The following is a 14,375-nucleotide window of genomic DNA, read 5'->3' as shown; positions in this document are numbered from 1 at the left end:
TGTTTTATATAGGTTTAGCATAACTTGCTGGCTTTTGTACTCCATGCCTCCATTTATAAAACCCAGGATTCCATATACTTTATTAAAAGTTTTATTAACCTGTTCTGCCCAATGTTCCTTTTTTTTGGAGTGCATAGGTGATTTGTTAAGTCCGGGGGCCCTTTAATTTTTTTCGCGTGGCCTGGCATGTGCGGTAACTTAAAGGGGCAGACTTATGCTTGGCCTGCGTGGGAACATTCGGGTTGCTACTCAGCCGGGCAGCTTTGAGGTAACATTCGTCCTGCCACCTTCAAAAAGTTGTGCACCAACACCCCCAGGTCTCCCTTTTCTTGTATTTATCTTGTATGGTCTCTCCTCATTCTTCCTACTAAAATGTATCACGTCACACTTCTCTGTGCTGAATTTTATCTGCTATGTGTCTGCCCATTCCACCAACCTGTCTGTCCTGTTGAAGTCTTTTACTGTCTTCCTCACTGTTTACTACACTTCCAAGTTTCATGTCATCTTTAAATTTCAAGATTATTTCATGAGCCTGTTTTAACAATGTTGATTGTGAGATAAATATTGACCAGAAATAATTCCCATGCTCTTTCACATCCATGCAAGAGAGCAGATGGTGCTTCAGTTTAACATTTCATCCAAAAGGCAATACCACTGACACAGCAGCACTCCATCAGTACCGCGCTGGAGTGTCAGCCTAGATTTTTGTGCTCAAGTCCTGGAGTGGGACTTGAACCCACAACCTTATGACTCAAAGGCAAAAGTACTACCGCTGCACACAGCTGACACTGGAACGCCATGGTCAATAAAGATAAATTTGTGCGATAGAGTCATTCGGCACAGAAACAGGCCCTTCGGCCCATCGTGTCTGTGCCAGCCATCATGCACCTATCTATTCTAATCCCATTTTCCAGCACTTGACCCGTAGCCCGTAGTTCTGCAAGTGCAAGAGAAAACTAGATTGGATTTAACAATTCACCACAGTCAAGAAAAGCGTTTATATGAAAATCTGGGAGAGTAGAAACTACAGCATCTACAGCCATCCAAAGTGCTCGTGATGCTCATCTTCAGATGCAAAGCATTTACCCCTTAATACACATGCAGATGTGTAATATTTCATGCTGTGTTACAAAAACATGAATGAGGGATAGAGGGGGTGGGGGGGAGGGATGGGTTTCTGTGCTGCAGCCAAGTCCATCCCAGTTCGATAGTTAAACAACATTTTTCTGCAAATTGCAGAGATAAGATAAACTGAGTGGCACAGGCTTTAAAAGTAGGCGAAAGTGTTAATTCAGCCTGAAACTTAAATATTTACACCAATTATAAGCCACAGTGTTCATTGTGTGAAAACAGTTCCAGCAATGCTGCAGGATCAATTTCATTATTCCTGACATTTTATTTGAGTTTAATGATATCAAGCACTGTCTCCTACAACTGGCACCTACTGACCTGTTGCCCCAATTGTACTGCACTACGTGGGAAGGACTTGATCTGATACTGATGGAAGTCTGCTCCTTAATATGTCAGACAGTGTAACTATTATGGTTTCATCCCAAATTTGACAAAACTAGAACAAAAGCGAGCAGTCCATTGTGCTGAATAGGAATAGAGGAACAGAAGTTGGCCATTCTGCCCCTTGAGCCTGTTTTGCCAGTCAATGAGTTCATGGCTGATCTGAGTCCTAACTCCATCCACCTGCCTTGGCTTCATATTGCTTAATATCTTTGTCTAGCAAGACTCTATTGATCGCGTATTTAAAATTATTAATTGAGCTAGTATTTACTGCTTTTTGTGGGAGAGAGTTCCACTTTTTTCTCCCACCCTTTGTGTGAAGAAGTGCTTGCTAACTCTTCCCTGAAATAGCCTGGCTCTGGTTTGAAAATTATGTCCCCTTTCCTAGACTTCCCCAACTGTAGAAAAAAATTCTCTCAATCAACCTTTTCAATTTTTTTCAAAATCCTCAATCAAATCACCTCTTACATTTTTATACTCAGGACAATACAAGCCTGGTTCATATGATCTGAATGCTATCTGGTTTGGCATGGACCTCAAAAGACCTTTGCTGGCTTTCCATTCTGATAAATCCCCTTCACAATGTGGTCACTAAATCCCTTGAAATGTTTTTGCTTTGCGTTAGCATCATCATGACCGCAAGACCTCCCCCACTTAGTGGGCATCCAATATGCATGCATTTTGAACTAAAATGTTAATTACTTAACCTTCCCCTGACTCCCAGATACTCTTCCAAAGTCACAGATCCTGTCACAACCCCCAGGATCAAAGGCCTCCAGGTTTCTAGGCCCATAAGCGCTACAAATCTAATCAGCATTTGATTACCCTTTGAAGTTTTGTGCTGCATTTTCTCAGACCATGGGCAGGATTTTCCGTTTGGGGGGTCAGGTGCCCGACATCGGGGTCTAAACCGGGTCCCAACCCCGCATGGTGTTGGCAAAAGTCAGCTGACACGATTTTGGAAGGATTGGCCAATCAATGGCCAGAGGGCGTGCTTGCCATCCAATTAAGGATGGCAGGCGGACTCTTGAAGCTGGCGGACCAGTTGGAGGCCCGTCAGCACTGAAGGAGCTGCAGCCTGGCGTTACAGGTAAGGGAGAGAGAGGGCACCTCCATCTTGAGGTGCCCTTTCAGCACTTTTTACCAAACTGAAGAAAAAAAATGGCCACAGCTGCCAGACCGCCATTGTTGTTGGGGGGCGGTGGGAGGACCCCTCCACAAGGCAGCCTGTGGCCACAACTGTGTACAGGTCGGTGGGGGTGGGTGAGGGCATCGATGGCATTCTGGAGTACTGTCCCCATGGCCTTCCACCGAAGAGTTACCTCCAGGCATCTGCCAGGCTCTGGACGTTGTGTGGGGTCCGTAGGCTGACTGAAAAATGGCTGCGAGTCAGGACCAAGGCGGGGAACTGGCACACCGGCCGGCGTTGGGAAACTCCGCACCTGCCTGCCTCCATTTCTGCCCTCATATCAATACCGGAATCCTGCCCTATGTCTCTTGTGCCAGTTTATCTATAGAATTAAAAATATTACACGCATTCTAGGAGGTTGCATAATAATGAGCTCCTGCCTCTAAGAACCCTGCCCTTACACTCCTCCCATTGGCCATCCAGCACATCCATCCTCACGATGACCCACCCTCCCACATTAATTGGATAGCAGACAGACTTTTTGTTACCTAATTGGTTGATTCTTGTCTGTCAGTCTTGGATTATTTTTTTCATTCCCCCTATAATTTTTCTCCCAGGGTTGCTCGCAGCAGCATCTGGGAAATTTTCGTTTAATTCCTGGAGACTCCAAGGAAATCATGAAGGGTTGGCAACCCTATGGATCAGCTACGTCATACCTTAAAGGTCTCACACTCAGCATATCACATCTCAAGCCTATCAGTTCCCATAGCGAAAAAAATGCTTCCCAGTTCTAGACTCTCTATCCAGGAGAAACAACCTCTCAGTATCTACACAGTCTAGTGTGAGTGAGAGAAAGACAGACAAAGATGTAACTTTGAATTAATATCCAGAGTATACTGTGATCCCGGCAGGAAACTTAAAAGTGAGAACTGTGAGGCATGAGCAGTGCCATCTTTTACTTGAGATTATGCAATTAAGTAAAACATTCCAAGTACATATTGTTGGGCTGAATTTATTTTTGTATTGATGATAAAGATTGACCTTTGTGCCAGGGTCAGAGGGAGCGATAGCAAACACTTTGACATTGTGGCCACAGTCAGGCCTGGACCATGGCAACTGACCACCTGGTCGGGTGCTGGTCATTGAAGACTTGGCACTGGGCCAATCACCTTGAGCTGTGCGAAATCAGACACTTCAGCAAGAGCTACAAATCCACCATGAGAAGCAAGAACCAAAAAAACTATGTTTTATAATAAATAATAAACAACACAGAAAAAGAAGGAATATTTTAGAGAAGGATGAAGGATACCATGGAGTAAATGTTGCAGAGCTGTTGTGGGAGGTAGAACAAAAAAATTAGCACTTAATGAAGTAAATAACTAGAAATAAGAGTCTGTGGGAAGGCAACATTAAGTTACCTGCATTGTAAGAAACTTTTGTAGAGTGGTAGGTAAGTATTTGTATGAATGTTATGCCAGTGAGGCCTTTATGTTTCAGTATCAACAAGTTTTGTAAAAATTTTACTTCTAATTAGTCACGAGATGTGTTGCTTCAGTAATTTTGCTGTGTGAGGGGAAATGTCAGACTTATAGTGCACCAGGACTTCAAAAAACATCAGAAAATGCATTCTGTTCCAGCTATGAGCATGGTTGAATAGTGAATGGTTGGTAAGTGTTATAACTTGCACAGAGATAATTCAATCGTCCTCTCTTCTTTTGCTTGCTGACATGTTCACCCTTTACAGGAAATACAGAAATGTCGATGTCATGAAAACGTGCTTTTCTGATGATTTTTAATTCATCAGTTGGAAACCTACATTAAACTTTTAAAAAGGAAAGCTAAAATCCTACACTCAACTTTCAAAAAACTGCTAGCTAAGATGGCCACCACAATTTGCATTGAAATACCTCACATTGTGAGGCATTGAAGTGGAGGCGCCTGTCTAAAAAGCTCTCATTCTGAACAATGGCATGAACAGTTGAATGAATTATCTAGTATCGCCCTCGTTAGCAAGACATTCAAATCCATCTTTGAACAGTCACACTAGTGGAGACGTACCTCCTGGGGTAAATATTGAAACAATAAGACCTGAGAGAGATTTGGGATTCTTAGACTTCGGATCTCATTGAAGCGAAGAAAAGAGTACACTGAAAGAATCATGTGACTGTCTCCCCAGTCTGTGTGAAAATTTGGAGTTTCTGTTACACACAACAGACACGCTTTGAGAGCTAACCAGTGCAGGATCCCAATGGGGCTGTGTGCCTCTCCCTCTCTCTCTCTCCAGGTAATACTGCAAGTTACAAACCCTGCCTGTGACTGCGGAGCATCCAAGTCTATCACTGTCTCCAAGTAAACTCTGAACCAAGGGAGCCACTTCTACCAGCCAGGAACTTCAGGATCATGACTTCAGCCAGAAGACAACTGAATTACCAGACCCCACAGACTGTATATTTTTTTATTTGTTCTGGACTCTAATCCAACCAAACTTTTCTTCATTACTCTGTAACATATTTGTGTGTGTGTGATTCTCGCGTGTGTGTGTGCGTGTGTGTGTGAAAGTTGGAGCATAGTTTATTATTTTATTTAGATCGGGTTTGATTTTAATTACAATAAACTAACCTCTTTCTTGTTTAAACTTTAAAAAAACTGTCCAATTGGTCCTTTATGATCATAGCACAAAAATTGTTAAACATTCACTGAACTGGTAAGCATATCCACTGTTTAAAAGGAATAAACCCTGTTGCGGTCAAACAAGGAGAGGGACAAGAGGGGAGTCTTTTGACCCCTCCTCACCTGATCGTAACAGTCGATCAGTTAGATTGTACCATGTCTCTTGGTAAAAATGGAAATGTTTAAAGTGAGGCACTTACAAACATAGTGGTAAAAAATATCTCTGTTCAAAATGTATATCAGCATTGTAAATGTGTTGATGAATGCTGCTGTTCAGTACTTCTGGTGAAATCACAAACACGTTGTATTTGGAAAGTGTTCGTGCTTTCCTAAGAAATGCTGGGATAGAGAATATTTGTGAACACATTTACGATGCTGCCTATTGTAAAATCTTGTAACCCTCTGAGTTGAAAATCCATTTGTTAATTGAACCGTCTGTTTAAATTGGCAATCCTGTAAACAAATAAGGTCATACGAAAGAACTCTGATTCCTTTTAATTCTTTCCTTTAGTCCGTTTTTCTAAATTTTTCTATATATTTATGAATTCTAATGACATCATCAAGGATCCAGTTTGGAGGAACTTAGTGAAGTTGACAGGATGAGGAAGTCAAATTAACATGGACATTTGAAACGACAAGCTCACCGAAGCTTAGCCTAGATAAATGACTCTCTACTGATGTTAATTCACTTCCTTGACATGGTCAGATGTTGCAGCTTCTCCCAGCCAATTCCCCTTTGGGCCAATCTGCAGTGACTATCAGTACTCAAAAATAAAAATTCATTCAACATCTATAGGCAGAATATTCCCTCCCTTTCCAAGATATTGGCAGTGATTTTAAACTGTGGGCAGCCTGTTTCTCACTTGAAAAACAAGCAACTGTTGATGTTAAAAATTGGGAGTGGGGGTACCCAAGGCCCACCTGTTACAGATGCCAATTGCCTGTAAATGGGAGAGGAGTACGCCAGCTTGTTTAAAACGGAAGGCGGCTTAAATATGCCAATCGGTGTCCAACAACTGTTGTAGGACCCTGTTAGCAATTTCTCAGTACAGATGGGAAGAGTGGGCACATTCCACCCATTTGAACCAAGCATAGAGTGATCTAACCAGTAGTCCTTTAAAGGGGCTAATGGTAGCTGCTGAAGAAATGGTCCAAAATTACTGCTGGATTCTACTGGCACATCCAAGAGTGCCAATCCTGGGCCTAACGTGGAAGCTGGCCAGTTTCTCACCCGCCCACAACCAACAGTGTTTAAATGAGGCAAGGGAAGAAATCTGATTGGAGAGATTCAAATTTGGAGTTGCAGGAAAGATGGACATGGATTTGGGAGGACTTTGAAAAGGAAAGGGAAGTTGGAGGTGTGATGGTAGGTTGCAAAGACAAAGGAATCAGATGTTCTTTTTTGAGGAGCAGGGTGATGATGCCAATTTTCAAAGGAAGGGCAAGGAACCGTTTACATCAGCCAGCATGGGGATCAGGAAAGGGAGTGGGTGGTCAGCAGTATAGTGAAAATGGAGTCAAGGGAGAAGGAGGTGGGTGTGTTACAGAAGATGAACTCAGTGATGGCATGAGTGGAGGTAGGAGAGAAAGTTGCAGGTTTTAGGGCTAAGGCAGAGTCAAATATGGTTTTGTGAAAGGGAAATCATGTTTGACTAATTTATTAGAGTTCTTTGAGGAAGTAACAAGCAACGTGGATAAAGGGGAACCTGTAGATGTGATGTACTTGGATTTCCAAAAGGCATTCGATAAGGTGCCACATCAAAGGTTACTACACAAAAGTTCTTGGTCTAGGGAGTAACATATTAGCACGGATAGAGGATTTGTTAGCTGACAGGAAGCTGCCAGTCGACTAGTGGAGTGCCACAGGGATCAGTGCTGGGGCCTCAACTATTTACAATCTGCATCAATGACTTGGATGAAGGGACCGAATGTATGGTAGATAAATTTGCAGATGTCACAAAGGTAGGTAGGAAGGTAAGTAGTCATGAGGACGCAGGTTAAGCGAGTGGGCAAAAATTTGGCAGATGGAATATAATGTGGGAAAATGTGAACTTGGCAGGAAGGATGGAAAAACAGAATATTATTTAAATGGAGAGAGACTGCAGACCTCTACGGTACAGAGATATCTGAGTGTCCTGGTACAGAAATCATTAAAAAAAGTTAGTAAGTAGGTACAGCAAATGATTAGGAAGGCAAATGGAATATTGTTGTTTATTGCAAGGGGAATGGAATATTGTATCATTGCTTCAATTGTATAAAGCATTGGTGAGACCGCACCTGGAGTATTGTGTACAATTTTGGTCTCCTTATCTAAGGAAGGGTATATTTGCCATAAAGGAACATACAAACATATGAATTAGGAGCTGAAGTAGGCCATTCAGCCCCTCTAGCCTGCTCCGCCATTCAATAAGATCATGGCTGATCTGTTTCTGTTTCGAATTCCACACTCTCATCTACCCCCGATAACATTTGATTCCCTTGTCTAACAAGAATCTATCTACCCCGCCTTAAAATTATTCAATGACCCCGCCTCCACCACCTTCTGAGGCAGAGAGTTCCAAAGTCGCACAACCCTTTGAGAGAAAACATTTCTCCTCATCTCTGTCCAAAAAGGGCGACCCCTAATTTTAAAACAGTGCCCCCTAGTTCTGGACTCTCCCACAAGAGGAAACATCCTTTCCAAATCCACCTTGTCAAGACCGTTCAGGATCTTATATACCTCATTCAAGTCTCCCCTCACTCTTCTAAACTCCAGTGAAAACAAGCCCAGTCTGTCCAACCGCTCATTCCAGGAATCAATCGAGTAAACCTCCTCTGAACCACCTCCAACGCATTCACATCCTTCCTTAAATAAGGAGACCAAAACTGCACACAGTATTCAAGATGTGGTCTCACCAATGCCCTGTATGACTGAAGCATAACATCCTTACTTTTATTTTCAATTCCTCATGTAATAAAGGATAGCATTCCATTAAGCTTCTTTATTACTTAATGACTGAAGGCACTGGATACTGCAAAGGCTTTGGGTTCTGACAATATTCCGGCAATAGTACTGAAGACCTGTGCTCCAGAACTTGCCAAACCCCTAGCCAAGCTCTTCCAGTATAGCTACAACACTGGCATCTACCCGGCAATGTGGAAAATTGCCCAGGTATGTCCTGTACACAAAAAGCAGGACAAGTCCAACTCAGCCAATTACCGCCCCATCAGTCTACTCTCAATCGTCAGTAAAGTGATGGAAGGTGTCATCAACAGTGCCATCAAGCAGCACTTGCTTAGCAATAACCTGCTCAGTGATGCTCAGTATGGATTCCGCCAGGGCCACTCAGCTCCTGACCTCATTACAGCCTTGGTTCAAACATGGACAAATGAGCTGAACTCCAGAGGTGAGGTGAGAGTGATGGCATCAAGGAGGCCGAGCAAAATTGGAGTCAATGGGAATCAGGGGGAAAACTCTCTGCTGGTTGGAGTCATACCTAGCGCGAAGGAAGATGGCTGTGGTTGTTGGAGGTCAATCATCTGAGCTCCAGAACATTACTGCAGGAGTTCCTCAAGTTAGTGTCCTAGGCCCAACCATCTTCAGCTGCTTCATCAATGACCTTCCTTCAATCATAAGGTCAGAAGTGGGGATGTTCGCTGATGATTACACAATGTTCAGCACCATTCGTGACTCTTCAAATACTGAAGCAGTCCGTATAGAAGTGCAGCAAGACCTGGACAATATCCAGACTTGGGCTGATAAGTGACAAGTAACATTTGCGCCACACAAGTGCCAGGCAATGACCATCTCCAACAAGAGAGAATCTAACCATCTCCCCTTGACATTCAATGGCATTATGATCGCAGAATCCCCCACTATCAACATCCTAAGGGCTACCATTGACCATAAACTGAACTGGAGTAGCCATATAAATACCGTGGCTACAAGAGCAGGTCAGAGGCTAGGAATCCTGCGACGAGTAACTCACCTCTTGAATCCCCAAAGCCTGTCCACCATCGACAAGGCACAAGTCAGGAGTGTGATGGAATACTCTGCACTTGCCTGGATGTGTGCAGCTCCAACAACACTCAAGAAGCTCAACACAATCCAGAACAAAGCAGCCTGCTTGATTGGCACACCATCCACAAACATTCACTCCCTCCACCTCCGACGCACAGTGGCAGCACTGTGTACCATCTACAAGATGCACTGCAGCAATGCTCCTTAGACAGCACCTTCCAAACCTGCGACCTCTACCACCTTGAAGGACAAGAGCAGCAGATGCATGGGAATATCACCACCTGCAAGTTCCCGTCCAAGTCACACACCATCCTGACTTGGAACAATATCGCCGTTCCTTCACTGTCGCTGGGTCAAAATCTTGGAACTCCCTTCCGAACAGCACTGTGAGTGTACCTATCTCACATGGACTGCAGCGGTTCAAGAAGGCAGCTCATCACCACCTTCTCAAGGGCAATTAAGGATGGGCAATAAATGCTGGAATAGCCAGTGATGCCCACATCCCATGAATGAATAAAAAAACTTGCTGTACCTGTGTACAAATCTTTTGTGACTCATACACTAGAACACCTAGATCCCTCTGCACCCCAGAATTCTGCAGTCATTCTCAGTTTAAGTAATACTCTGCTTTTTTATTCTTCCTGCCAAAGTGAACAACTTCACATTTTCCCACATTATACTCCATCTGCCAGATTTTTGCCCACTCACTCAACCTATCTATATCAGTCTGCAAGCTCCTTATGTCCTCTTCACAACATACTTTCCTACCTATCTTTGTGTCATCTGCAAATTTAGCTACCATGCCATTGCTCCCCTCATCTAAGTCATTGATATAAATTGTAAAAAGTTGAGGCCTCAGACTCCTCCACTTCACTCATCACATCCTGCCAATTAGAAAAGGAACCATTTATGCATACTTTCTGTTTTCTGCCAGCCAGCCAATCTTCTATCCATGCTAATATGTTACCCCTTACACCACGAGCTCCTACTTTGCACAATAACCTTTTATGTGGCACTTTGTCAAATGCCTTCTGGAAATCCAAGTGCAGTATGTCAACGGGCTCCCCTTTATCTACGGCACATGTTACTCCTTCAAAGAACTCCAATAAATTGGTTAAACATGATCTCCCTTTCACAATACCATGCTGACTAATCCCGATTACCTTGAGTTTTTCTAACTGCCCAGCTATAGTCTCCTTAATAATCGATTCTAACACCTTCCCCACAACAGAGGTCAAGCTAATTGGCCTATAGTTACCTGTTTTCTGCCTCCCTCCCCCCCCCCACTTCTTGAATAGAGGGGTTATATTCGCTATTTTCCAGTCTGATGGAACGTTTCCAGAATCTCGTGAATTTTGAAAAATTAACACCAACGCATCTACTACCTCATTAGCCACCTCTTTTAAGATGTTAGGATGAAGCCCATCAGGACCCGGGGACTTGTCAGCCCGCAGCTCCATCAGTTTGGTCAGTACTCCTTCCCTCGTGATTGTAATTTCACCAAGTTCCTCTCCTCCTTCCACCTCTTGATTTACTTCTATTAATGGAATATTTTTTGTATCCTCTGCAGTGGAGACAGAAGCAATGGAGGTTCACCAGACTAATCCCTGGAATGGCAGGATTGTCTTATGAGGAGAGATTGCAGAAACTGTGTCTGTATTCTCCAGAGTTTCGAAGAATGAGAGGTGATCTCATTGAAACTTACAAAATTCTTACAGGGCGTGACAGGGTGAACGTGGATAGGATGTTTCCTCTGGCTGGTGAGTCTAGAACAAGGGGACAAAGTCTCAGAATAAGGGGCAGGCCATTTAAGACTGAGATGAGGAGGAATTTCTTTACTCAGAGGGTGATGAATCTTTGGTATTCTCTATCCCAGAGGACTGTGGAAGCTCAATCATTGAGCATGTTCAAGACAGAAATCGATAAATTTCTGGATTCTAATGACATCAAGGGATATGGGAATAGTGGGGAAAAATGGCATAAAGGTAAATGATGTGCCATGATCTGTTTGAATGGTGGAGCAGGCTCGATGGGCTGAATGACCTACTCCTGCTCCTAATTCCTAAGATCCTATGATCATATAATATAAAAATATGGAAGTTTTGCTACAGCTGTTCAGGGCCTTAGTGAGACCACATCTGGAGTACTGTGTACAGTTTTGGTTTCCTTACTTAAGAAAGGATAAAATTACATTAGAAGCAGTCAGAGAAGGTTCATTTGACTGATTCCTGGGATGAAGGGATTATCCTAAGAGGAAAGGTTGAATAGGTTGGGCCTATACTCATTGGAGTTTAGAAGAATGAGAGGTGATCTTATTGAAACATAAGATCCTGAGGGGACTTGACAGGGTGGATGCTGGAAGGATGTTTCCACTTATGTGAGATTAGAATTAGGGGACAGAGTTTAAAAATAAGGGGTCTCCCATTGTAGACGAAGATGAGGAGAAATGTTTTCTCTCAGAGGGTCGTTAGTCTGTGGAATTCGCTTCCTCAGAGAACAGTAGAGGTTGCGTCATTGAATATATTCAAGGCTGAGTTAGATAAATTCTTGATAGACAAGGGAGTCAAGGGTTATGGTGGGCAGACAGGAAAGTGGAGTTGAGGCCACATTCAGATCAACCATGATCTTATCAAATGGCAAAGCTCGAGGGGCTGAATAGCCTACTGCTGCTCCTAATTTGTATGTTGGTATGCTCTGAACTTCATTTTTCCAATCCACTTTCACCACAGGTGTGGTACCAGAGGACTGGAGCTGGCAGCAAACATTGTATCATTCTTTCAAAAGGGAGAAAGGGATAGACCGAGTCATCACAGGCCAGTTAGCCTGTATAAGTGGAACAGGAAGGAGGTTATCAACGATATTCCCAACAGTCATTTTGGGAGAGAAGGTCAATGAGAAAGGAGGTTTGCTGAGTTCTGAGTTATTTTGGTCTTGCATGGAACAATTTATGGAATCCCAACTGTTTTTTGTTTCCTAAGGAAACTAAAGTACTACTTTGATATGGTGAGTGGGGAGAATGTAAGATCAAGAAAGAGATGGATTAACATTCTTCATTCTTCACTTTTACAATCTTATCCCTCTGTCCCCAGAACCCCTGCAATGGTACATTTAGAGGGAGGCTAGTGTTCAAATGGCTAAGTTAGTTTCATGTTAAGCCTAAGACTAAACCAAACTGGTAAATCAGCTGCATTCCTGGAGTTTTATCCTAAAATGTGGGAGTGGATTGTGTTCTGTTTATTTGCAATATTATTATGAGATTTTTTTAATATAAGGTGACCTTACTGAAGAGCAGATGTTTTGTCTCCAGGTGAAATTTGGCCGTGGATTCATTATAAGGATCAGATCTTTGGGGGCATTTTACATCTGGACCAAGGTTCCTCTGTTTGCTTGTAATTTCATGTCAAGTATCAGCCAAGAGCTGAATAAGTTTGGTGTGAAAGCTGTGGTATAGAACAGCAGAGATCTCACTCTGATTTTTCTGTTCTGGTTCCACTGAGACCCTTTGATGCAGGAGCAGTGTTAGGTGACCTAGCACAAAATCCAAGACACAATGGACTGAATTTTTCCAGGAGCCAATGTGAGCACAGTGATGATGGGTGAATGCAACTTGGCGTGAGTTAGGATACGGATAGCAGATGTTTGGACGAGCTTAAGTTCACAAAGGGTACAAGGCGGGAGGCCGACCAGAAGATCCTATACTAAAGTTGTGTCAGTAAGCAGATGCCACTTGGCATAAGAGTGAGATCGGCCAGCAAGAATGGACAGTCAGAATTTTCTTTAAGCACATGCCACCTGCACGCATTGGCACTGGAGCACCAATCTTTGTGGTGGCACAATTTGGCCAGTGCCAGTGATTTAGCATTTGGTCACACAGATAATTGTAACAAAGGCATTAATTAGTATTGCACTTGGATTAGGAATCCTATACTGTCTGTTTTAATGAGAACAGGTTTGATACATTGGAATTCTGACTTGGATTAGATAATTAATTTATGTGAATCTGAATGTAGATTAAATGTGACCTGAAGGGAACAAGTTACTTGAGAAAACCAGGAAGATATTAACTACTCAACTGAGCCAGAATTATCTATGATGAATGGCATAGAGCAATTGTAGCATTGCAATAAACTGCACATTAAACCATGTAGAAATGTAGCAAGACCTGGACAATATCTAGGCTTGGGCTGAGAAGTGGCAAGTAACATTTGCGCCACACAAGTGCCAGGCAATGAACACCTCCAACAAGAGACAATCTAAGCATCTCCCCTTGACATTCAACAGCATTACCATCGCTGAATCCCCCACTATCAACATCCTAGGGGTTACCATTGACCATAAACTGAACTGGAGTAGCCATATAAATACCGTGGCTACAAGAGCAGGTCAGAGGCTAGGAATCCTGAGGCGAGTAACTCACCTCCTGACTCCCCAAAGCCTATCCACCATCTACAAGGCACAAGTCAGGAGTGTGATGGAATACTCTCCACTTGCCTGGATGGGTGCAGCTCCAACAACACTCAAGAAGCTCGACACCATCCAGGAGAAAGCAGCCCGCTTGATTGGCACCCCACCTACAAACATTCACTCCCTCCACCACCGACACACAGTGGCAGCAGTGTGTACCATCTACAAGATGCACTGCAGCAATGCACCAAGGCTCCTTAGACAGCACCTTCCAAACCTATGACCTCTACCAACTAGAAGGACAAGGGCAGCAAATACATGGGAACACCACCACCTGCAAGTTACCCTGCAAGTCACACACCATCCTGACTTGGAACTATATCACCGTTCCTTCACTGTCACTGGGTCAAAATCCTGGAACTCCCTTCCTAACAGCACTGTGGGTATACCTATCCCAAATGGACTGCAGCGGTTCAAGAAGGCAGCTCACCACCACCTTCTCAAGGGCAATTAGGGATGGGCAATAAATGCTGTCCTGGCCAGTGTCGCCCACATCCCATGAATGAATAAAGAAAAAACTGCATGGTGATTAAATAATTTAAAGTCACAAAATGCCCTAACTTTGCTTAAAAATACAATAATAGAAAATCTGTTAAGAAT

The 14,375-nt window shown here is 43.3% G+C and overlaps 1 protein-coding gene across 1 annotated transcript in view; it reads left to right on the top strand.

The window, feature by feature from the left end:
- ofcc1 (orofacial cleft 1 candidate 1) overlaps positions 1-4,453 on the top strand; it is a 289,619-nt gene extending 285,166 nt beyond the window's left edge. Inside the window, exon 26 of the mRNA XM_068032686.1 lies at positions 4,386-4,453. Coding sequence (XP_067888787.1) covers positions 4,386-4,427 — 42 coding nt within the window. The 3' untranslated portion in view covers positions 4,428-4,453. The remainder of the gene's footprint in view (positions 1-4,385) is intronic.
- Positions 4,454-14,375: the final 9,922 nt, after the last annotated feature.

Source organism: Heterodontus francisci, chromosome 5 (assembly GCF_036365525.1).
Source record: "Heterodontus francisci isolate sHetFra1 chromosome 5, sHetFra1.hap1, whole genome shotgun sequence".
NCBI classification, from domain to species: Eukaryota; Metazoa; Chordata; class Chondrichthyes; order Heterodontiformes; family Heterodontidae; genus Heterodontus; species Heterodontus francisci.
Note: the sequence above shows the minus strand (reverse complement) of the source record. Positions and strands in the feature narration are given on the sequence as shown.